Source organism: Phoxinus phoxinus (assembly GCF_949152265.1).
Source record: "Phoxinus phoxinus genome assembly, chromosome: 5".
Taxonomy (NCBI): Eukaryota; Metazoa; Chordata; class Actinopteri; order Cypriniformes; family Leuciscidae; genus Phoxinus; species Phoxinus phoxinus.
Genome location: NC_136880.1, coordinates 19,898,433 through 19,921,247, shown reverse-complemented (window position 1 = coordinate 19,921,247; position 22,815 = coordinate 19,898,433). Strand labels below are relative to the sequence as shown.

The following is a 22,815-nucleotide window of genomic DNA, read 5'->3' as shown; positions in this document are numbered from 1 at the left end:
TTTTAAAGTGCCCCTTTTGGATATTACCTTTCATGCTGGGTGTAATATAGCTGTTTGTGAATGTAAAAGTTCTTTCTATGATCAAAGTGCAGATAAATGGCATTATTGTCTCCCAAAAGAAAAACAATTATTCAGAAATTCCTGTAACAAGTCGTCAGTAATTCCAGTCTTATTTTCTGCCCGAACGGCATGGGTTTAACAAATTAGCATAATGCCAGTCTATGGTCTTTATTGGCTGCCCGTGAACGTCTACTTTGACCCTCAAACACTGTAGTTGTAGCTGATGCCCTGGAAGAGTTTGGTTCCTGTTGATGATGTCAATCAAATTCATGTTTGGCATTTTTACGACCCGGCTCAAAGTCACAACATAAAGAGTTCATTCACAAGATGGGTTTAAATTAGGGCTGGGCGATAAAACGATAACGATAATTATCGCAATGATATTTTTCTCGATAAAACGATGTAGTTCGATAAATGTTCGATAATGTTTATGCGCCGAAAGCGGAACGCAACTCATTTGAACCGCGCGCCACACGGACCATTTATCCGCTCGGCTCAAAGTCCAAACGGCAGCGCAGCGCGAGCTCACTGACTAGAGCAGATGCGTTTACTCTGATCGGTCTCGGTCACAAGATCCAGCGAGAAGCGCTTGAATTCAGCGAACAACACAAATGTCTCAGTGATTTAAACCAGTTTAAAGGAAGATGAGACAGCGCTGATGAACAGGAGAAACACTGTGCGCAACGATAGTCAGAAGGCTTTTCCGTGTACATTTTCCCATCATTTACCATGGATTTACTAACGTTAGCCTAGTAATATTAACTGCACCATGAAATGTGGGATATACATATTGAATTGTATTATATTATTAATGTAGACAATGTATTAAAGGACTAATGGAATATAATTACAGTATTTAATAATGTATTTAGGCTACTGTTTTTCATACAAATACCATAGAAACCATAAAAAGTAACATTTTGCCATGATAGTGAGGTGCTGTAGCTATGCCCGGTTTTATCTGTGGTTATCATGATCTAAATGCATGATACTGGATGACCAATGGTTCATTTTAATAAAACTCAAACAGTCAGAATATTACATTTTACCAAATAAAAATAAGGTGGTAACTTTTTTTTTTAAACAGATTTTACTGTTTTTGTTAATGAACATAAATCTAACATAGTAAATCTGCATCCTAACTGAAGCTAATACTACTGTCAACTCACTGTCAAATATGTGTTTCGAGACAAAACATGTAATAATAATATTGCAGCCTGCACTGCAAACTGTGCTGAAGATGCGTGCCATCAAAGTCAGGCAACACAACCCTTTTTCAAGACTTTAAACAATATCTCCCAATAGCACATGCAGAAACTAAGAAATTAATTTTCCAATAAAGAGATTTATTTTGTTAAGGAAAAATGACAAATGTTTGAATGTTCTACCTCAGATTTGTGAATGTTCTCCTGTTTGGCCAGTGTTTGTCATGATATGTTCTGACAATAAAGAGTAGTTTAAAACCACCTCTTTAAGCTTGAAAGAAATAAAGATTTGACATTTATCGTGATAATTATCGATATTGACTGATATAAAAAAAAATATTGTGATCTTTTTTTTGGCCATATCGCCCAGCCCTAGTTTAAATAGAGAAAATATGTTTATTTAAAGTTAAACAAATCATGTCTCGGGTAAAAACAAAAGGTAATAATAGTAAATATCAGTACAATATCAAATCAATAAACCTTTGGAAATGGGGTTTGTAGAGTTGTAGAAATCATATGGGAACACAAACTCAAGAACTCACCCTTCAAACAAAGACAAAACAAAAATGAGAGAGAACTAGACAAAATCCAGGAGCTCCTTAAATAGGTTGCCACAGGTGCAGCTGGTTTTCATTAGGGCAATCCCGCCCGCCAAGGAGGAGTTGGGCCTAGAATTCTCACAAAAGAAACTTAAAAAACAGGGGCAGGGCCGTAACACCTCCACCCACAAGACAATCAATAATCTGGATTTGATTATTTAATAATAATAAATAAACATAACCCCAAAATTAGGGGAATGAAAATAAATCTACAACATGTCAATTTATATAAAAAAAGAAAAAGATACCTACTCATAAATGGGAATTTACCACTCACAAAGGGCCACGTTTATGAAAGAATCTCAATTAGAAATTGACCAGAGATCACAGGCAGGAACATAGCATGACGTTACATACTAGACATACGAAAACATTCTCCTTTCCTTAATGTAATGAATTTGTTGAGGATATGACTGCAGAAACAAACTCCATCTCAAGCGCTGGTTGGTGATACAACTCCACTGTAAAAAGACTAAAGGATTGTGATCAGTCATCACTTGACAGAAAGGGAAAATGGCTTGCAGTAGTTAACTCTGCTGGCTTGGTAGATTTTGCTTTCTTATTTGTTCTTATTGAGAACAAAGCACTCAGATATCTTATGCCCTGGCTTTTTGTTGCACTGTAAACTGTACCGAAGATATGCGTCAGTCATGCAACATAAACCTTTTTCATGACTTGAAGCAATATCACCCATTAGGACATGCAGAAACCAAGAAATTATTTTTTCCATTAAGATATTTTATTTCATATTGGAGTTTGTATCTGTATTTTCTATTTGTTATTAAAAAAAATAGGTTATGTGTTTTGATTGCAATTTTATTACAAGGGTTAGTGACCTGGGCCGCTGGAGGATTGGGGGTTCAAAGGGTCAATTACTTAATATAAAATATATTTTTGGGATCAATATTAATTGATTTTTCATAGAATTAAGGAAAAATGACTGAAAAAGTGTAAAGAATTAAAAAACCCGAACTCCTGAAGTGTTTGTCATGTTCTGACAATAAAGAGTTTTTTATAACCACAATTAATGATCTAGTTTCTACAACTTTCACTTGGGAGCAAAAATCTGTCTTAAAAATATTTGACATTTATTGTGATAGTTATCGATATCGACTGACATCCAAAACAAAATTAGGAGCCTTTAAAATGGCATAATTGGAGCACTTTATCACTGACTATGGGAGTTCACGATGCATACAAACTTGTCTGAAAGATCCATTGTAAAAAATGCAATGCAAGTAATTAATGGATTCTCTAAAGAGCGTTTTATAATTTTGAAGCTGTGCTGTATATTGAATATAGTAAAAGTTGAGAAAAGTTAGTCTTAAGTCTTTAGTTGTGACCCTTAACTGCGTAGTTGTCCTAAATTGAGCCTGTGAGTCCCTCAGTTTAGCTAATCCTACTTCTGCTGATCTTAGGTCTCTGTCAGAAGCCATGTCTGTGGAGAAGATCGCTGCCATCAAGGCTAAAATCATGGCCAAGAAGCGCTCTACTATCAAGCCTGACCTGGACGATGACATCACCCAGAAACAGAGAAGCTTTGTGGATGCTGAAGTAGACGTGACCAGAGACATTGTGAGCAGAGAAAGAGTGTGGCGGACGAGGACGACGATTTTACAGAGCAGCGGCAAGGTAAGCGGAGTGCCCTAATTGTCTTGAAAAAATAAATCAAAACAAGGGCTCTTCTACATGCATTAACAGCTAGGCTATTAAAAAAATAGATGCCATCATAGTCCCTCATTTTTCCTTCCATGAGAACAATTACATTTTGTAATCTCTATTCAATAATTATCTCTTTTGCCACAGTAATATCTTTAAAATTAATTCAACTGTTGCAACAAAAAAGTGAAAATCTATTTCAAGTTGTTAATCTATATAAACAAATTGGTCATTGTGTGTGAAAATTAGGGATGCACCGGTACTTTGCTCGTGTACTCATTAAATTGCTCCGATACAACGCAGCGTGTGTACAGTGCTTGTGACAAAGAAATACTGTCAACAGAGCAAACATGGAGCACAATGAATATATCAGAGAAATGTCTACGAAGAAAAGGCTGAATTGTTTAGCATTAAACAAATGAAATGTTTACGCCAATATAGTTGGTGTGAGCGAGCTGGTAAATGAAACGCGCGTTGAGCTTGTCGAGCGCACATTCCTTTTTAATAGACACTGTTGGAAAGTTTGTAGTTCAGTCGGATATTGCAATAGCAAAGAAGGTAAAACAAGGCACATTACTACCGTTTACTGACGGTAAAGAGAGGGCGCACTTCTGTTGCATGATCTTGATTGCTGATCGCTAGGGTGGGATTCTTTTGGTACCTCACGATTTGATTTAAAAATTGATTCTTGATTTTGAATCAAATTGATTCGATATATGTGTAGATTTGCTTCTAGTTTACTGTTTTGTTACTTTTCTTATTTGACTGCGGTAGACATTTTAATGGGTCTTAAAGAAAAAAATCCCACAGAATTAAATGTGAACTTTGAGACTGATTTACTTTTTCTTCCCAGATTTAAAGGTGAGACATTATGCCCCTTTTCACAAGGGGTAATATAAATCTATGGTGTCCCCAGAATGCGTCTGAAATTTCAGCTCAAAATACCCCCCAGATCATTTATTAGGCTATAGCTTGTCAAATTTGCCCCTTTGTGAGTTTGAGCAAAAACCCTCCGTTTGTGTGTCCCTTTAAATGCAAATGAGCTGCTGCTCCCCGACCCAGTTCAGAAGTTTGAGCTGAACTGATCCTTTACACGAGCTTCGGATATTCCGGCAATAACAAAACATGCGAATCTCATCCAAAATCTCAGAAATAACCAGTAGCGGTGTACAGTTGTCTTTTTTGGGGCTGTTTACACCTGGCCACTTCATGCGTTTTCTGTGATCGGATAGCACGTATCGCCGCAGTCTTTGACTTTTATACAATTAGCTGATGATCCATAAAATGAAACTCAAATCTATATTTCTGTTGCTTTTGGTGACATGAACTCCTTTTTAGATCATCATATAGCATTTATATCTGTTTTACGTAAACGCGTTTATGTGACCAGGTGTCAATGGAATCGGTTTGATAAATCAGATAGTTCTCCGATCAGTAAAAACGCATTAAGTGACCAGGTGTTAACAGCCCCTAAAAGACAGCTGTGACTTTTTTTTTTTTTGGTCAAAATACCACAAGGACGAAGCCTGAGCGAGATATTTTGGGGCGGTAATATTATAAAAAGATCCCCTTTCTACGTCAGAAGGGGAGTGAAATCTGATCAGCTTATTTTTAGACAGAGAAAGGCTTACCAAAACAAAGTTTACTGGGTTGTCACTTTTCACGTTTTCTGGGTTGGGAGATGCACCGGGGACCCGATTATAGCACCCAAACATGGAAACGGTCAGATTTTCCTATGTCCCCTTTAAAAAAGTTTGATCTGCTGTAAAGTGTAACATCAGGCCGTTGGTGCCCTCTGCAGGCATTTGTTATAATACATAATTCTACACTTGTATTATAATTATATCTAAAACATAATAGATTGTTTATATAATTTATATAATATTATATACATAAGTCAACATTTGAAGTGGATCAAAACCTTTTATCAAAGTTATACATGAATTTTGAACAATACCCAATCTTGTCTTAGGACAACTTTGATTCTCTTTTTTTTTTAATCACTTCAAATGTTAACTACTGTATTTTAATAGGTTGTTCTATAAAACCATATGATTACTTGATTTCAGACCCTATTGCACCAAATATTGTTGCCTCATTGATATTATATGTATTTAAAATGATTTTAAATGCTATTGTTTGCTTGTGTGTATTTTTATTAACACAAACAAAATACCAGATTAATCGTCAAAATAATCGATTACCAAAATTAGAGACAGCCTTAAACATTTCTATTGAGCTCACTGCAATCATTACACGCATGACTGTCAGTATTCTGTAATCAAGCAAGGCAGGCAATTTGATTAAAAATATAATATTAAAAATAAGTACAAACAAAGTACAAACAATAGGACAAATACTATAGAAAAAATATACACATTAAATAACATTCAATTGTAACTTTTAATAAGGATTATTACACATCTCTGTGGAATACTAGATTCTGATTGGTCAATCGCGCCATCCAGTTCTATGTTAGTCCTCAACAAACCATTACTAGGAATGGGTTTTCCTCGTGGAAGTTTTGCATTTGGTGAGCTAATAAAACATTTGTACACTGTAATTGATTAAGATGACAGTTTCATGTCAAATTATCTCTTATCCCCATAATTATTTGTGTTATGACCGTTTACCGTATCTCTTAAATGTCTGTAGTTTGAATTTGCCTTTTGCTAGCAACTGCTTTCTCAGCGGAAGCTTTAAATATTGGGTCTAAATATTTGATTAGCTCTTTAAACGTAATGTCTAATTATTTACTTGTGTGGCAAGTAGCCATGTAATAAGCGGGATAATCTACTTCCAGCCGGTTGTTATCACAGAATAAACCCTGACAGGGTGAGCAGGACCCCTGACGCAAAGAGGAGGATATGAATTATCCCTTATTTAATCTATATTTATTTTATACAGTGAAAACTATGCAGATTTTTACATTTGATCACTTTATTCAAATTCTGTTCCTGAAAACTACTGTAAGACCTACCTTAACTTGAAAAGCATTATTTCATTTGTATCTTTGTTCTATTGTTTATTTGTATAGCAATTGAGCCCTACTGAAGAAGCTGTAAATATGTGCTGTGCTATGAAAGATAAAATGTGATAGAGCAATAGAATGAACAGCAAAAGAAACAGAAGCTTGCACAATACATTTTAACAGGCAGAATTAAGCATGAAATTAACTTGTATGAAGTTATACATTTCCTTAATAAAGGAAATGTATAATTGCTAAACAAATTAAACCAACAAAAATTAATATTTTAATTTATTTATCTGCATTTGTCATTTTTACATATTTAAGGTATTATACATTAGTATATTCTGAGCTTAGTTTTTAACAGCAGACGGCGCTGTAGTCCAGTTTTAAACCACACGCTCAAATGCTCAGGAAGAAGAGCCCATGTAAGTGGTTAAATGTGCTCGCACCTCAGAATGCTTTTATTACGCAAAATTAATGTAAACACGGTCCACTGCGAGCACCCTTGTAATTTGCTTCAACCTTTTCGACCTTTATGAAAGATTTTATTTAATAGAAGATCGAAGCAGTGTTTGTAAGGAATTGGAAGCAAGCAGAGTACGGCTGTTTTTAAAGCATGCAGTGTTGTCTGCTGTTAAAACTAAGCTCAGAATCGGTTGTAGAATCTCAATGCATCGATTCGTCCCAGACCTAGCGAGTACCCAAAAAAATCGGCCTCGGCCTGGAAAAAGTGGTACCGGTGCATTCCTGGTGAAAATGTATTTACTTTTTCAAAAATATTTATTATAATTAAACTATTACGGCCTCATGAAAATGATGTAACTGTACATCTGGGTTTTTATCTGGGTGTATTTGCCACTAGTGTTACAGTGTTTAAGGGTGCTTTCACACCTGCCTCATTTAGTTCGGTTGAATCGCACTAGTTCGTTGTCCCCCTTGGTACGGTTTGTTTGGGCAGGTGTGAATGCAGCAATCCCACTCGGGTGCGCACCAAAAGGGGACCAAACAAGCTGGTCTCAGTACGCTTTCAAACGAACTCTAGAGCGGTTCGTTTGTGGTGAGAACGTGATCCAACCTCGAACAGACCCAACTGCCAAAGAAGCAGTTCTTTTTTGGTCTAAACCAGCTGCCGTAGTCAGCTGAGTCTGCGCTGTGTATAATGTCACTGTTTAGCAACATTAATGCACGTCTCCTCATGAAGTGACTTGCGTGCGTTAAACATTATTAAATTAAAACATCATTGCATGAAAACATTATTTTCAAGCCGCATCCTCGCTTCATTCTCGAATGTTATTGTTTGCCTAAAGTGCTGTAGAACTAGCCTGTATAATAAACTATGACCAGGGATACAATCAGCCCACGCAGTCGTCTCTCTCCATAGTAAAAAGTGGCACGTTGTCTGTTGGATTTTCCTCTTTGTTTACTTCCAAGATTTGGAATTTCCCTGCACGTTAATTTTGACCAATCGAAGTGCAGTTGTGGAAATGCGTTCAAGACCCATCTGGCCGACGAGTGACGTGGATGTTGACACGTGACTGCGTTTTGGTTCGTTTCATCAACTGATTTGGACCAGAGCAATCAGTGTGGTGTGAAAAGGAACCAAAACGCCTGAAAAATGCTACAAAGTATATATTTTTTCCCTTGGTCCGGACCAAATGAACCGAACTACAGATGTGAAAGCACCCTAAAAATCTTAAAATGGTTGTCCTGCAAGTGATAGTTGTATTGATCAAACTGCTAATCTTGTTTTTATGAAAATTATTTGTAGTCATTACTTGGATTAAATCACATTGTTCTGCTTACCCAGTTTTATTTACACACTTCAATAGCCGTGTTTCCACCGGAACAATTTGTCTCAGAAACTTTTTTTCCCCCCAGGCCTGTTGCTATCTACAGGGTTCCTATGGGGTTTGGAAAAGTATGGAAAAAAGAAAGCAGAGTATGGAAAAACATTTGCATTTCCAGACTATTGCCCCTGTTTAGTTTTCTATAATAGAAAATCTAATGACATGCCTAAGACTTTTGCACAGTAGTGTATATGATAAACTTTTTTGTGCCCTTGAGAAACTATTCACATGTGCACAGGAATTGTTTTGCATGCTTGTGCATTACAATTTTTTGTTTTATATATATGTCTACTGACACTACAGCAGAATATATAAATAACTGGTTTAAAACCATTTTTTGGGGGACTGAAAATACTATTTTTTTTCTTTGGTCTCCTACAAAAAACGCTTTCATTTTCTCATACATTGCACATCACCACATTTTTCATGGTTCTCAAACACAGGTTCGATGATTCAGTCTCTTTAAATCCCTCCTTGTCACGAGCCTACTCTGCTGTGATTGGTCTACAGTACTTGTCGGAAGCTAAACACCCATATTACCCTATATAGATTGTACACACTGTAAAGACAGTAATTTACCATATCAATCCGAGCTCGAGTCCGATGAAACATTGGAAGAACTAGTTATTCAACCCGGATCTCCATCGCAAGCACGATTTGAGCAGAACGTTTCTCAGTGATAAGCTAGTAGAACACCCAGTAGAAAATATATACATCAATAAATAATCATACCTACTGATAAAGTAGGTACTGTCCTATCTTTAATGGATAAGCGTTTTGTAAACCTAATTTAGACTTCATGGAGATTTGAGAAGCATTGGTCAAAAGGTTATCCTTTTTAAGTATAATATAACCTTTTTAAGGTTATATTTTAACCAGACTCTTCACATCCTCATCCTTTGAAAGTGTTTACAAAGAGAATTTGCTTATGCAGAGTAGAAAACAGCGTCTTCTCGACATACACAAGAACCAGCTACAGTGTTTGAGGGCAGGTCAAGTTGTTTGCGGGCGGACAGCGTAGAACATAGGTGGGCATTAGGCAAATGTGTTACCCAGCCTGATCTCATGAAAATGCATCTCTATAGCACATATTGTGTTTATCGTGCAATTTATTGCATGTAATACACACGCCCCACACCACTAATCCTAACCAAACGTATAATACACACGCACCCCACACCACTACTAAACCTACCCATGCGTATCCTATGCACGTAAAAACTCATTCTTGCGCATAAATTGCACGATAAACACACTAGGTGCTAGGGACGCATTAAAGGGTACCTATTATGACATTTAAAATGTTCCTAATGTTGTTTAGGGAGTCCCCAACAACAGTTTTACATGCATGCAATGACAAAAAACACTTTTGTTGTCGTATAATATGCATTTATTTTTACCTGATTTGCTCACCGACTCCCAAATGAATCGTTCAACGACTCGTTTTTCAAACCCCTCCTTTGCGCGACGCTAATCTGCGTTGATTGGTCAGATGACCCAGCAGTGTTTACAGAGATAATACTTATTTTTAACACGGAGTACAATGATGCTTTTATCAATTAAATTGTATTATATTGTATTATTATGCTTTATAGTTTGTAGTAAAAAACGAAAAATAAGATAAATAATTTAATGTTACGTTAGCGAGCATATCCCAGAGTTCATATTGTAAAAGCACAATCAGTCTTTGTTTGCATTAGCCCGATGCATAAACATAACGTTTTTACACACACAAAAAATGCAGTTACGTTACTACGAGGTATTACTCTATTCTTTAAGACAACTCCGAAAACAACGACAAACACTTCACATATCTCAATACAATTGTCATTGAAGACCTAGAAGCTAAAGGGTGCTTACACAACAAACAAAATAATTAAGCATGCTACATAAAACATAAAAGCAACAATTATTAATAACACTTACAGGTTGTGATACGGAGGAGGAAGCTGATGCAAATACACTTGGAACTGAACCTTCCTTCAATATCAGCCGGCTTGCGAATCCAAGTTTGATTGCATTTAAAAAGCAATCGTCTTCAAAATGGCGCGAGCAAAGCACAAGGCTCGGACTATACTTCTGTGGTATAGTTGTATATATGAATTGTAGCCACTTAGTCTTCAAATGCTCCTCCTTGGGCAGATGAAAAAAGTTGGCTTTTGAGTCGCACTTCATAACACAGCGTCTCGTCGCCCTGATGTTTCCCTGCTGGCCTTGGAGCGCAATAAGTGGGCGTATCGTATTCAAATAACTTGACAAGTTGACGTCATCTAGTCAGAGAAAAAGCTTCGGTCTTCTAACGAATCATAAAAATGACTCTGAGTCGACTCTCACTTTTGAAAGACAATAACTTTATATACGGTGCACTTTCATATTTCAAACTTTGCAGGATGTTTTTGTTCACTTAGATCTATGTTACACACTACATGAAAGGTACATTTCAAAATTCCATAATAGGTGCCCTTTAAGTGTGACCGGGTTGGTTACCCAGTGACGTATAGCCGTCACGGAAGTGGGATTTAAATTCCTGATGACTCGTTTTAGGTGGTTCAAAGTTGATTCTTTCTTTTGAGAAACAATAACTTAATTTATTGCGTGCTCTTTCATTTTCATACCTTTAGAGAGAGCTGCATTACACATTGCATGAAAGGGAATATTTGAAAAAGCATAATAGGGGCACTTTGAATATGGTCTGAAAATCTACAGAGAAGATTTGCAATTTGAGTCTGGAAAAGTATGGAAATTTGAAATGGAAAATGTGTAGGAAGTAGGAACCCTGTATCTAGGTTTCCATCGAGGTCTAAAGTACCGTGAAGATTAGGCAAATTAGTCCGGTGACGTAGGACTGCGTGCTACTTTACAGTTCCGGCTGGATTTCATCCTCTGAATTGTTTGGTTATTTGATTGTTGTCATATTTAAAAATATATATATATATATAAATATGTCTGTAATGATTGATAAACTCATCTTTCAAATGGAAATAAACAACAGTACTTTGGGTGTCTTGTTCATTATATTTATTTTCATATAAAAGCAGCAGAACTTAAATTATATCCAGTTTGTCATCAACAGGTTCATGATTTTGAATCCCGCGATATCCACCTTTGATTTCGCAGGTGTCTATCCACTGTGAGAAGAGGGAACTGTCCGTCTTGCCTGCGCTTTTTTCACTCCTCCCCTCACTGCAGCCGCCTACTCTTGCGTACTCAAACAAGCCTACTGCTAGCCGTTTTTCTGCTGTCTGTTAGCATCACGTCACCTCTGCTAATCACGTCTCTTTGCCCGTTTTCTGTTATCCGGGAGTGAAGCGCGGCAAAGATGGCGACGGCCGTCTCCGCCCACTTTTGGCTTAAAGTGCTCTGGAAACCTACGGGCGACGTTACGTTTAGGGATGGCGAAAACTAAAGAATGTCTTGACCGACCACCGACCCTCATTAGCAGGTTGAAACCGGTTAACCTATTAGTTTAAAATATGCTACACTGTTTGAAATAACAGCCATTTCGAGCCGCGCCTGCAATTTCGCAACTCGGTCGCTTCTCTCTGCCGCTCTGCCTCCCGCTCACACACACACACTGCCCCAGCGCCGCCCTTCCACTCACATCACTTTTTTAAAATCCCCTACAGCGCTGAACATGAGTCCCACAAACGCGGCGCCGAGGAGCTTGTGTGTAATCGAAGGACAAATGGCTCCTTAGTTTCGAAATGGTTTGGGTACAAGGTGATCGCGTTGAAAATAAAGGCGTTTGTCTAGCATTAGAAGCTCATTTGAAACATTGCCGCGGCTCATTTAAGAAAATTACAGCTCCGAAGAGACGCCGCTTTAGTTTGAGGTAGTGCTAACAATAATAAAGAAAGATGATGATCATCATCACCTTATCTGTTACCACTGAAATGTAGATGTAATGTATTTCCATATTTAAGCACTGTATCACACAAGTTGCAACTTACATCTGTGTCATTCTTTTTGGTGAAATGGTCCCACACACTGATTTTCTTTGCACGCTTCCTCCTGTAGTCTGCCCTGGCTCTAACCTCGAGTGTTTTAGCCTGTAGCCTTTACTTTTCGCAAACCTTGTGATCTCGCACCAAATGTTTTCATTGGTTTATTAAGTACAAACAGACGAGTTATGAAAAATTGAGTGCGAGGGATTGTTCACTTCACACAAAAATATCTTGGAATATGACGGCTAACTGTAGTAGCAGCGTTTATTTCACTGTCTATAATAGCCTAATTTAGAGATCACTTTTTTTATTTTTTTTATCGACTACCGACAACTTTGATCGGTTAACGTTGATACGGTCAACCATCGGTCAAACGGTCATCGGTTAACATCCTTAGTCACGGGCACTACGTCCATATTTTGTTAGTCTATGACTCATGGTGGAACACAATGTTGTATTTTAGGAATTAACCACTGATAAATGATTAGGCACTAGCATAAATGTATGAAGATTTTATCTTGTGTGGTGTCACTACTAGTGTATTGATCCCAGTAAGAATCAAGCAAATTTTCAGTGTGTAGAAGACCTAGATAATTAACATACTGCAATAATTGTAGCACTTTTAATAATAATGTGTTTAAAAAAACGGTATGGTCAAATTTAATGTTACAATCTCATAACTTGGTTAAAGTCATGTTTGTTGTTTGTGGGGTTACACTTGTACAGGATTGTGATTGACGATCAGTGTTGCACAAAAGAGAAAGACATGTAGGTTTTAAAGAATATGATCTCCTGATCCCCATGTTGATCTTTTGATTTTGTAGAACTTCTCCAAAAATATATTTGCCATCCTACAATCAGTGAAGGCGCGGGAAGAAGGTCGAGCCCCTGAACAGAGACAGACTCAGAACCAAACTCAGGTGGTGAGTACACAACCAAGCTGCTTCCATGTCTGTCTGCGGTTTCTGCTGCCTTATCACATTTATGTAAAATAGATGTTTGTTTGATAGACAAATGTACCAAAGACTAAGAAAGAGCTGTTTGGCCCTATGTAGTGCTGTTTGCTTTCATAACAGCAGAACACCACAATTTTGCATATGGATAATGTAACTTGTCACCACTTTTCCAAAGTATATGACAACTTTACCCGGCAATACCACAGCCGCTGTATTAGAATCACCCTCACAGCAGTGTTAACTTGTTTTTTTTGGGTAACACTTTATAATAACTGCACGCTATTAAGCATTATTAAACCGTTAATTCATTATTTATAAAGCATTTATAAAGTTTCCTTTTTCTGTTTAGAAGATAAATGAGCCTTTTTATGCCTTGTAAAGCATTTACAAAGGAGATAAATAGTCCTCACTTTAGATGAGTTCACAAAAGTAGTTAACTGACCACTACTACACTATTAACCATGAATTAAAGTAGAAATGCATATTAAAGTATTTATAAACACTATTATAAGTAACTATTACTTTATGTATGAATAATATGTATGAATGTACATTTAAATAGTTTATCAATAATTTACTTTTTATAATTGATCTTTTGAACCACTGACTACTCCTAAATAACTGGTTTGTAAATAATGCAATACTTAATTTACAGTCGATAAACTGATCATTAATAAAGTATGACAATACAATTATTAAACCCATTATAGATATGCTTATAAATCAAGAATAAAGCATTTATAGTTGTATTTATAAACTGCTTTTTTAATGTCTATTAATGCTTTATTAATGATGAATTTTACTAATGCTTTAACGGTTTACTAATGCTTAACTAATGATTATAAGCATGCAGTTATTATAACGTGTTATTAGTACCGTCAGATGAAATCCTGCAGGTGTCAGTGCTTTCTCCGTCCATGCGATAAATGCACATCCTTGAATGAGCGTGGATTTCTAGCGCATTTACTTGAACCTCTTGGGTAATATCTAAGCTTTGACCCATTTGAGAGGCGACCAAATTCAGAATATTAAATGGACTGAATAAAGCTCTCTACAAACTTGACGTGCGATGCCGCGCTGACTGACATGAATGCGCATCAATCACTATCACACACACGCTCGGAGCAATGTTATAAGTTACTGCATAATACATTATCTCGCAGAATAATACAGCATCACGATACAGTCTCATGTCTTTTAACTATTATAGTATTTTGAATGGCAAAAACAACTTTTGGCTTGGCTTTACATCAAGTCAGCTGTCACTTTAGCGCGAGGCCCTGTACGGTCGCACACTTGGCACAGCCCTTGCGACGGTACTGCCAGTAGCATATAGCATTAGCTCCTTAGCCTGAGCTAACTTGATCTCGGCGGGCATAGTTTCAGCACCTCAGCTGCACCCACATCCCGCCTCTTTGCCCATTTTCTGTTATCTGGGAGTGATAACTGAGCGGTGACGCTCTGCCAAGATGGCGACGGCAGGCTCCGCCCACTTTTGGCTTTAAAAATGCTCTTCAGAAACCTACGGGTGACGTCACGGACACTACGTCCATATTTTTTTACAGTCTTTGGTAAATGAACACCAGTGCCATGCTTCACTCTGAAACCGATAGCGCATATTTCATTTGGTGTACCTGTAATTCAAAATTGTCTAGTGTCACTCTAATGAAGTAGCTAACGTAATCTATGTAAGTTTATTTATGCACTCCAATTTGTTTTTTCCTCCTATAGGATCCAGCAACAAGAAATAAACAGCCAGTCCCAGCTGCCTACAACAGATACGATCAGGAGCGATTCAAAGGAAAAGAAGGTAAGTTGGTTTTCACCAGCTTTATCTTTGACCATTTAAGCATCAAACATGTTGACTAAATGGTAATGCTGCAGAAAACATTTTTAATAGAATATCTGCACTCTTTTTTTTTTCTTCTTTAAATGTTCCTAGTTATAACCTTTTAAATCATTGGCTGTGACCTGTTAGCGAGCTCTTTAGGTTTATGACCCACAGTTTAGGAAACTCTGATCTGAAATTTACGCATAGATACTTAAGTGTGTCATTATCCATTTATGATGAAGCCCCTGATAATGGAATTGAGGCTTACTGGAAATTACAATTCTTTTTCAGAAACGGAGGGTTTTAAAATTGACACAATGGGAACCTATCACGGTATGACGCTGAAGTCAGTGACGGTAAGTTCATATGTTATGCATCCTATTTGTTTTTGACTACCTTACTAAAACTATGAATGACAAATATTTTGTGGATGTATTTTTTTACATTTCTGGCATCATTTAGTTTTTCCTTGTAAAAATGAATGAACTATAATAGCATGGGGTTGTTAAACAATGGTCCCATTTTATGATGCATGGACTGCATTTAAAGGAAGGTGTTTAGTTTCATCTGAAACTGCCACTTGGTCCATGTCACTTAAACAATGAAACATTTAAAGGCTTAGATGTACTTTCAGATAAGTATTTAGTTTTTCTTTGTTCTTTGCCTCGGGGTAAACGGAAGTTTTAAAGACCTGAACAATGTACTTTTTAAAATGTTCCAATGTCCCCCACACTGCAGTGCCGGGAGCAGTGTATGTAATGTTCTGGACATTGTCCTCTAATAACGCAACACACAACAACAAAAATAAGTGATAAGAAAAGTGCAGTTAAATCATCTGATCATAGGGATGTGGATAGGTTTGCACCAGCTCTTCAATTTGACACTCCATTCATTCAAGTAAAAAATTGCATACCACTTCATAGAATACAGATTGCTCCAAAGCAGTTTAGGTGAAAATATGTAATTTATTTACTTTATTAAAGCATAAAAATACTTAAATGTTTACAGAGATTTAAGAAACATTCTAAGTTGGCATACTAGGTCACCAGCTGGCAGAAAACGTTGTGCTCCAGCCATTAAAGCCAGCAAACGGACTGGATCAGAGGCTGCAGATTCTGCTTGACCTAAAACATTCTTGGCATCCATCTAGACAGCTTTATGACCTGAGGCACACTAAAACATGAATAAATAAGATTCGTTTTCAGACTTGCACTCATTTATGTTACGTCTCTGCAATCTGGCAACCTGTGTGAGCTTGGAGCAACTCTGGCCCTTAAGATCCATTTTCTTGTAGAATTTCCAATTTTATTCATACTGCCTGCAATACCCATTTTAAACACTTTTGCAGCCAATATTACAAACTACACCATTAAGTATTAAACACTAAAAAAACAAAACAAGTGTCAGTTCTTCAATATAAGAATTTCTACTATAAAGCAGCTCTCCAGTGTGTTCACGTTCTGACCTCAACGGACTGAGTGAAGAAATAAACCTAAAAAGATTTCCATGGCAAAGAAGGTGAAGCCCCAGAGCACCTATCTATCTTACATAATCATCATGGAGCGATGGCAGTTTGAAGGCGTTTCACAGCCGGCGAAAGTTTGTGCCGATGATCTGTTTTCAACCTCTGATACGAACGCCATACAAACTTCTTTATGGTCAGTTTTAGTTTGAAATTGTAACTTGTTTGCTCAATTTCGCTGGACGTGTATTGTAGATTTGAAATAGCGCCCATTTTCAGACTGAAATGTTGATTTTACTTGACACAAAATAGCACCAAACTTTTTACCAAGTTTTTTTTTTAAACCTTTGTGCCTTCCTCTGCATTTACCAAGTTAAATTTTTAGTTTAGTTTGAACAAGTTATATTTTATTGAAGCTTAGTTTAATTTGACCTTACACTCTAAAAAATAAAACATTGGGTCAACAAAAAAAAATATGTTAACGTTTTCCACTAGAATTTTTAAGTTAAGACTGCTGGCATAATTACATTAATTCAAAGCGATGTTTTGAGTATGGTGAATTACCTTTTAGTCCACAATAAAACGCATTTCTAAGTAACATGAACTTAATAACTTTCAACATGAATGCAAGTAATTAAGTTGATCCAACATAATGTTTTAAGTTAGGTGAAGAAGTTTTTTCCTACCGAAGCTTCGAAGCTCAAAAATGGTATTCGGACCAGCCCTAATTTTAAATAACACAAATGAAATGACTGACTTTTATAAGGAATTATGTATATTTTTAAACAGCTTTCCAATCACTATTTATCTTTTTAGCACCATTTTTAAATTGTAATATATTTATCTTTTAAACATACATGTAACATTCATCTTTTAATATATTTCCCTTTCAAAACATTTAAATGAACTATAATATTAATATATTATAATATTAACATAATTAAAGAAGTCGTTTGACATACGTTATAACGAGTCATTAATGTCCTTTAAATTATATGAAGCTATATATTGTGAATTTAAACATTTCTCGAGTCGTTTACCAGCGGCAGACGTCAGGAGGACCAGCCGAGGTAAAGGCTGTTCCAGGCGGCTTACATGGGCTCGAGCACCCGGTGATCCCCTGGGTCTCACACAACCCGAAAACGTCCGATCAAATGTTTTAAATAGGCGCTATCTTTATAAATAAACCACAGATTTGAGCTTTAAACAACTACATTCTCGACTGAACAACTCTTAAAACTACATTTCGTGACACAATAACAGTAGTATTTTTAAATTTCCCGCTGCACTTGCCTCTCCCAGAAGAAGCGGATTTCGCCTCGACGCGCGTCAATTGCGCTTCAAACGCTTGCTTTTTATGAGCGTCCATTTCGCTTTGGACGCGCGAATGCATTCAAAATGTTCAAGCGTCAAATTAGACGCGGCAGGCGCGAATTTGACGCGCTATTTGCGTCCGGTGTGAATGCACAGTTACATATACTATCAACACTCAACTCAAATTTCAGAATAAGGACTTCGAGATTTCGGTATTACTATACAGTAGGCTATCACCAACAGAATCCTGAGCGAATGCAAATGTGTAATTAAACATAAAATTACTAACCATTCACCAGATTGAGTTTCAACTGTGTGGTCCCACGTCTGGCATTGAACATGCATGCGCGCGGAAACTGTGGGCCGTTTACACGTCATCAAATTGTATTTTACATTAGCAGAACTTAAAATTAAATTATTTTTGATTGACTGAAAATGTTAAACTCTGACAAGTCATGAAAGTATATTGAATCAATAGGCATAATTTGTGTGTCATACAAGCTCAATAAAATAACAATTACAAGTAAAAAGTCTAACTGTATCTCAAAACTTGATTTTTTATTTCACAACAATATGTATATTTAAGTAATGACTAAAGGTCCTCTGAATTAGTTTTTAGAGTGTAGGACTTATGTGTAGAGGTAGATGTTTCAGGAGATGGAAGAGGTCTCTCTTTACTGTACTGACTGTAACATGAATGTTAAGATGTTGCTGTCTGTTGAGGGATAAATGCAACACTTGCGGACCACAAGTGTACCAAAAGGTGACCTGATTATCTTCATTATAGCTTCATATATCTTACAGGACTTTTTTCTGCTTATTTACAATCCTATAAGATTGATCACAAAAAAAAAAACAATTCTCAAAACCCACAACTGCATATTTTTATACCCATTTAATCAGTCAGATATTTGAAGATAACCCATCATTAATAAATACATAATCAAAAAACAGAAGTTGTACAGAACCCTGATGTGATCTAATGTTATATTTGGTAAGATCTCCCAAAAAAAATAAAAATAAAAGCATGGCGCAATCTGTCCTTTAACCCTGTCGTCTAGCAGGGATTGTGTTTGTTGCTCTGCAGGTGCTGCCAGTACTGGATCAGCTCATTGGGGTGAAACCAATGGGAAGTGATCAGGTTGCTGTACCTGCAGCTGGAGTACGGCACTCGCCAGTGATTAAACAGCTGGTCGTTTGGTGGTGGCGCTGGCTCTATCTTCAGTTTAGCTAGACAGATACCCACATAAACATCTTCTAAATGTAGCCTGGGTATGCTCAGAGACACCACATATATCCTCTGAGCCACATCACCAGAAAAGACGTACCCAGTTCCCGAACAAAAGGTGGGGTATCGCCTACCAGGGTACGTTTCTGGGGGCATGTACCATTTACTCTCTTTGTCGCGGTTTGGGGAGAAGCCCACCATGAGATATCCTGTGAAATACTTTTGTGTTAGTTGCCCCATTGGCTTGAGGAATTTATGTACGAGGTATTCAGTGTTGACAAACATGTCACTATCTGTCTTCATGACATATGAGGCTTCTGGACAATACTTTGTGATCCAGTACATCCCCATCAGCGTTTTGAGGGTTAGGTTGTTGTAAGTATCCCTGTAATCTTGCTGGATGATGTCATGATGCTGTCGACTTTCATCCTCTATTGTCTGCTGTAGTTTGCTACCCTTTCTTTGGGTGTCATTATTGACACCGATGAAGAACAGACGGATGAGACCCAAGTCCCCTGCCGTACTTTCATTGCCCCACGTTTTCCTGATGGCGTCCCTGACGTCTGTTTTCTTGGGCTCAACTGAAATCAAAAGCACTAAGAAAGGTGCTCTCAGGAGACATGCGTTCGGCTGATTAAGGATGTACTCGTAAGGCTCAATTTTAAGTGTCCTCGCCGCTCTCATCTCTTCACTTGAACTGATCTCCAAATCATCCAAAGCTGAGATTACATTTTCATTTGGTATTAGTGGTGTAGGGGTCGCTTCTAGCTCTCTCAATCCGTTTGGATTCATCGTGGTGGAGTTGCAGAAGGTTTTCATGGTTTGGAGGCATTGAGTAGCAAACATCTCCTGCGTCCAAATGTAACGAGTAATGAAATTGCTCTGAGTAATGAGGCCTCCCACAAACACGAGCAGAATGACAAAAAGGGTAACCCTGCAGGATCTGTTCCTCCGCTGGAATCGCATGATCTCTTTGGGTTCTTTGGATTTGTCAAGCCTCTCCGAATAACAGATGAGTCCAAATATGGGGAAACCTGCAAATAATAAAGGGGATGATTTTTTTTATTTGCTTAATTACAACACAAAATTAGCAATATATTTTAAACCGTGATCAGTGCACTATATTCTCAAAATTATGGAGTCCACTTAGTCCAGTCATAAAAATGGAATTTGCTGTGTTCCGTGGAATGTTCTGGAATTTGTGGGCAGGGGGAACAGAGGAGTTTGGAGCTTAATGCAAAGATTGTTAATGCTGTGGTCTTCAACCGTTAGAGAAGTTGGTGCTAGTTTTAGTACCTCAACACAGTGCTAGTTTTTAGATTGTTTTTGTAACCTTTGTTTTAATTTTTCCTTTAATCAACTGATGTATGAACCTTTTGCACTTCCTTGCCTTTTAAAGTATTAAATTTCTTTTGGAACGACCTTTAAACGGATGCCTGGTGTGATTCTCCTTGTGACCGCTAGGGTCTCTATCACACCTTAATTAAATACTTTTTGAAATGTATATAAATAAAAAAAATACTGCTCAAGCTTCCATTCCATTTTGTAACAGACGTTACTGGTGTGTTTTTAGCACTTCCGTCAGTGAAACGACACCCTGTAAAATGTTAAAAAATAACTATCAGTAAATAATGGCAACCTAAATGACATAAGAAAGTGAAATCTTATTTGAATTTTTTTATTTTATATATTTCATCACAAAGTTGCGTCATATAGAGGAATATGGGTTATGAGCAGGAAAAGAGACCATCTCTTTTCTAGGGCTGCAACAACGAATCGATAAAAATCGATTATCAAAATAGTTGGCAACGAATTTCATTATCGATTCGTTGTCGCATGACGCGGAGATGTAAAAAAAAACAAAAAAACACTGCGCTTGAGACGTGTGTTTGCGCGCGAGTGTGTCTGCACGCGCAAGAGAGACCGAGTGTGTCCGAGAGCGCGCGATATAGTGTCTGCGCGCGAGAGAGACCGAGTGCATCTGAGAGCGCGCGATCGAGACAGTCTATTTGCGCGCAAGAGAGACTGAGTGTGTCCGAGCAGCACTGAATTTTTCATTCTTTACTCGAAGTCTAAATGACTCAGAGAAACTTCACTATATGCTCGGAAAGGATGAGCTGCAAAATACACACCATACGAGGTGGTCAATCCATTGTATTTTTTTGTGAGTGTGTGCGTCTTTGAGTGTGAGAATTTGTGCGTCTGTGAGTGTAGTGTGGAGAACAAGTTCTGACGTTTAAACAAGTCCTGTTAAGTTTTCTGATTTTCAACAAACTTATTTTTTCTGTATTTTTCTTTATTTTTTAAAAATTATTTGTTCTGACAGCTCAGGTCCCTTAAACAAAAATATACATCTTTTTGTGCACTTTATTTAAAAAAAAAAAAAGTCCTATATATTTGGCATATGTAAAGCACATGTGTATGTTTTTTGTTAGTCAATGAAAAAAAAATTTATTACTTTAACAGGATGTTCAAGGAGCAACCTGTCTGTGCACTTTCTGAAGATTTTTTTGCACTGTGAATTTGCACTGTCAGTTCTGTTTTTGAATAAAGGGTTGGAAATGAATGCTTTTTTATTTTTATCCGATTAATCGATTAATCGAAAAAACAATCGACAGATTAATCGATTATTAAAATAATCTTTAGTTGCAGCCCTACTCTAATATCTTCGTTTTCTCCTGATGTTCCAAAGCAACTCTGAAGAGCGATAGGATTTTTTGGGACCAATACCGATTTTGACAAACAGTTATTGGACGATACCGATATTTGTCACTTGCTCTATTTATTTTAAAGACAAAAGTTAAAAGAGTGTTTTGATCTTGTTTTAAATCAGCAAAGTAAAAAAAAAATTAAGTCACTAGCTAGTTTATTGCTGCATCAAACAATTTCTAGTGAACATGGATTGGATCCATTTAACACTCAGCAGGCCAACACAACAGTACAAAGATACACATGAATAAACAGTGCTTTTTAGGTGCAGAAATAAAGTAAACCACAATAACATAACACTGCGTAGTCACTGTATAAATTAAATACATGTTATTACTTTGAGACGTAGCTAAATTCAACTTTACAACAATAATATATTTCACAATTACTTCGTTAAAGGTGCCATAGAATGGAAAACTGTATTCACCTGGGCAGAATGGAAAACTGTATTCACCTGGGCAGAATGGAAAACTGTATTTACCTGGGCAGAATGGAAAACTGTATTCACCTGGGCATAAGCCTAGTTGAATAATAAGAGTTCTGTTCTGTGGAACTGATATTTCCGTGAGCCTCAAACCATTGTTTCCTCCATATGTAAATCTCGTGTGTGCTAAAGATCACTAAATAATAAGTAGGTAAAAATAAAAAAAATTCATTCATCAAAACCTACTTTTTATTTATGACCTACTTATTATTTATTCATCAAAACTTTGGCAAATTCTGTGACATTCTGCATTATACAGTAAATTCCGTTTTTATGACTGGACTCTGTCTGCATTTTTCACACTGTGGAAATCATCGGGCCCTTTACATATTAATCCTTATGAAAGTTACAGAAGTTTAGGCAAGAGTAGTAAATGTTTATTTATTTATTTTTTAGCAGAAATATTTGATTATGATCCGATTATGCAACATACATTATACAGCGCAGTGCCTTCGCAGTTTACTAATACACCATCAATTTGTTATATCTTTTTCATGCTATATGCAGATGATTGTAAATTGATCAAAAATCGTCCAATAAATATCG

At 36.9% G+C, this 22,815-nt stretch overlaps 2 protein-coding genes across 2 annotated transcripts in view; one reads left to right on the top strand and one right to left on the bottom strand.

Moving 5' to 3' along the window:
* The window catches only part of cdc73 (cell division cycle 73, Paf1/RNA polymerase II complex component, homolog), a 42,411-nt gene that overhangs the window by 2,472 nt on the left and 17,124 nt on the right, over positions 1 to 22,815 (top strand). Inside the window, exons 7-10 of the mRNA XM_079614237.1 lie at positions 3,283 to 3,496; positions 13,110 to 13,208; positions 14,973 to 15,051; positions 15,364 to 15,428. Of these exons, the coding sequence (XP_079470363.1) occupies positions 3,283 to 3,496; positions 13,110 to 13,208; positions 14,973 to 15,051; positions 15,364 to 15,428 (457 nt within the window). The remainder of the gene's footprint in view (positions 1 to 3,282; positions 3,497 to 13,109; positions 13,209 to 14,972; positions 15,052 to 15,363; positions 15,429 to 22,815) is intronic.
* Positions 15,317 to 22,250, bottom strand: LOC306999510 (beta-1,3-galactosyltransferase 2). Its single transcript, XM_079614239.1, has 3 exons — positions 22,213 to 22,250; positions 18,478 to 20,110; positions 15,317 to 16,974 (listed from the first exon to the last, which is right to left on the bottom strand). The coding sequence occupies exon 2, from the start codon at positions 20,040 to 20,042 to the stop codon at positions 18,906 to 18,908; it is 1,137 nt and encodes a 378-aa protein (XP_079470365.1). The 5' UTR covers positions 20,043 to 20,110; positions 22,213 to 22,250; the 3' UTR covers positions 15,317 to 16,974; positions 18,478 to 18,905.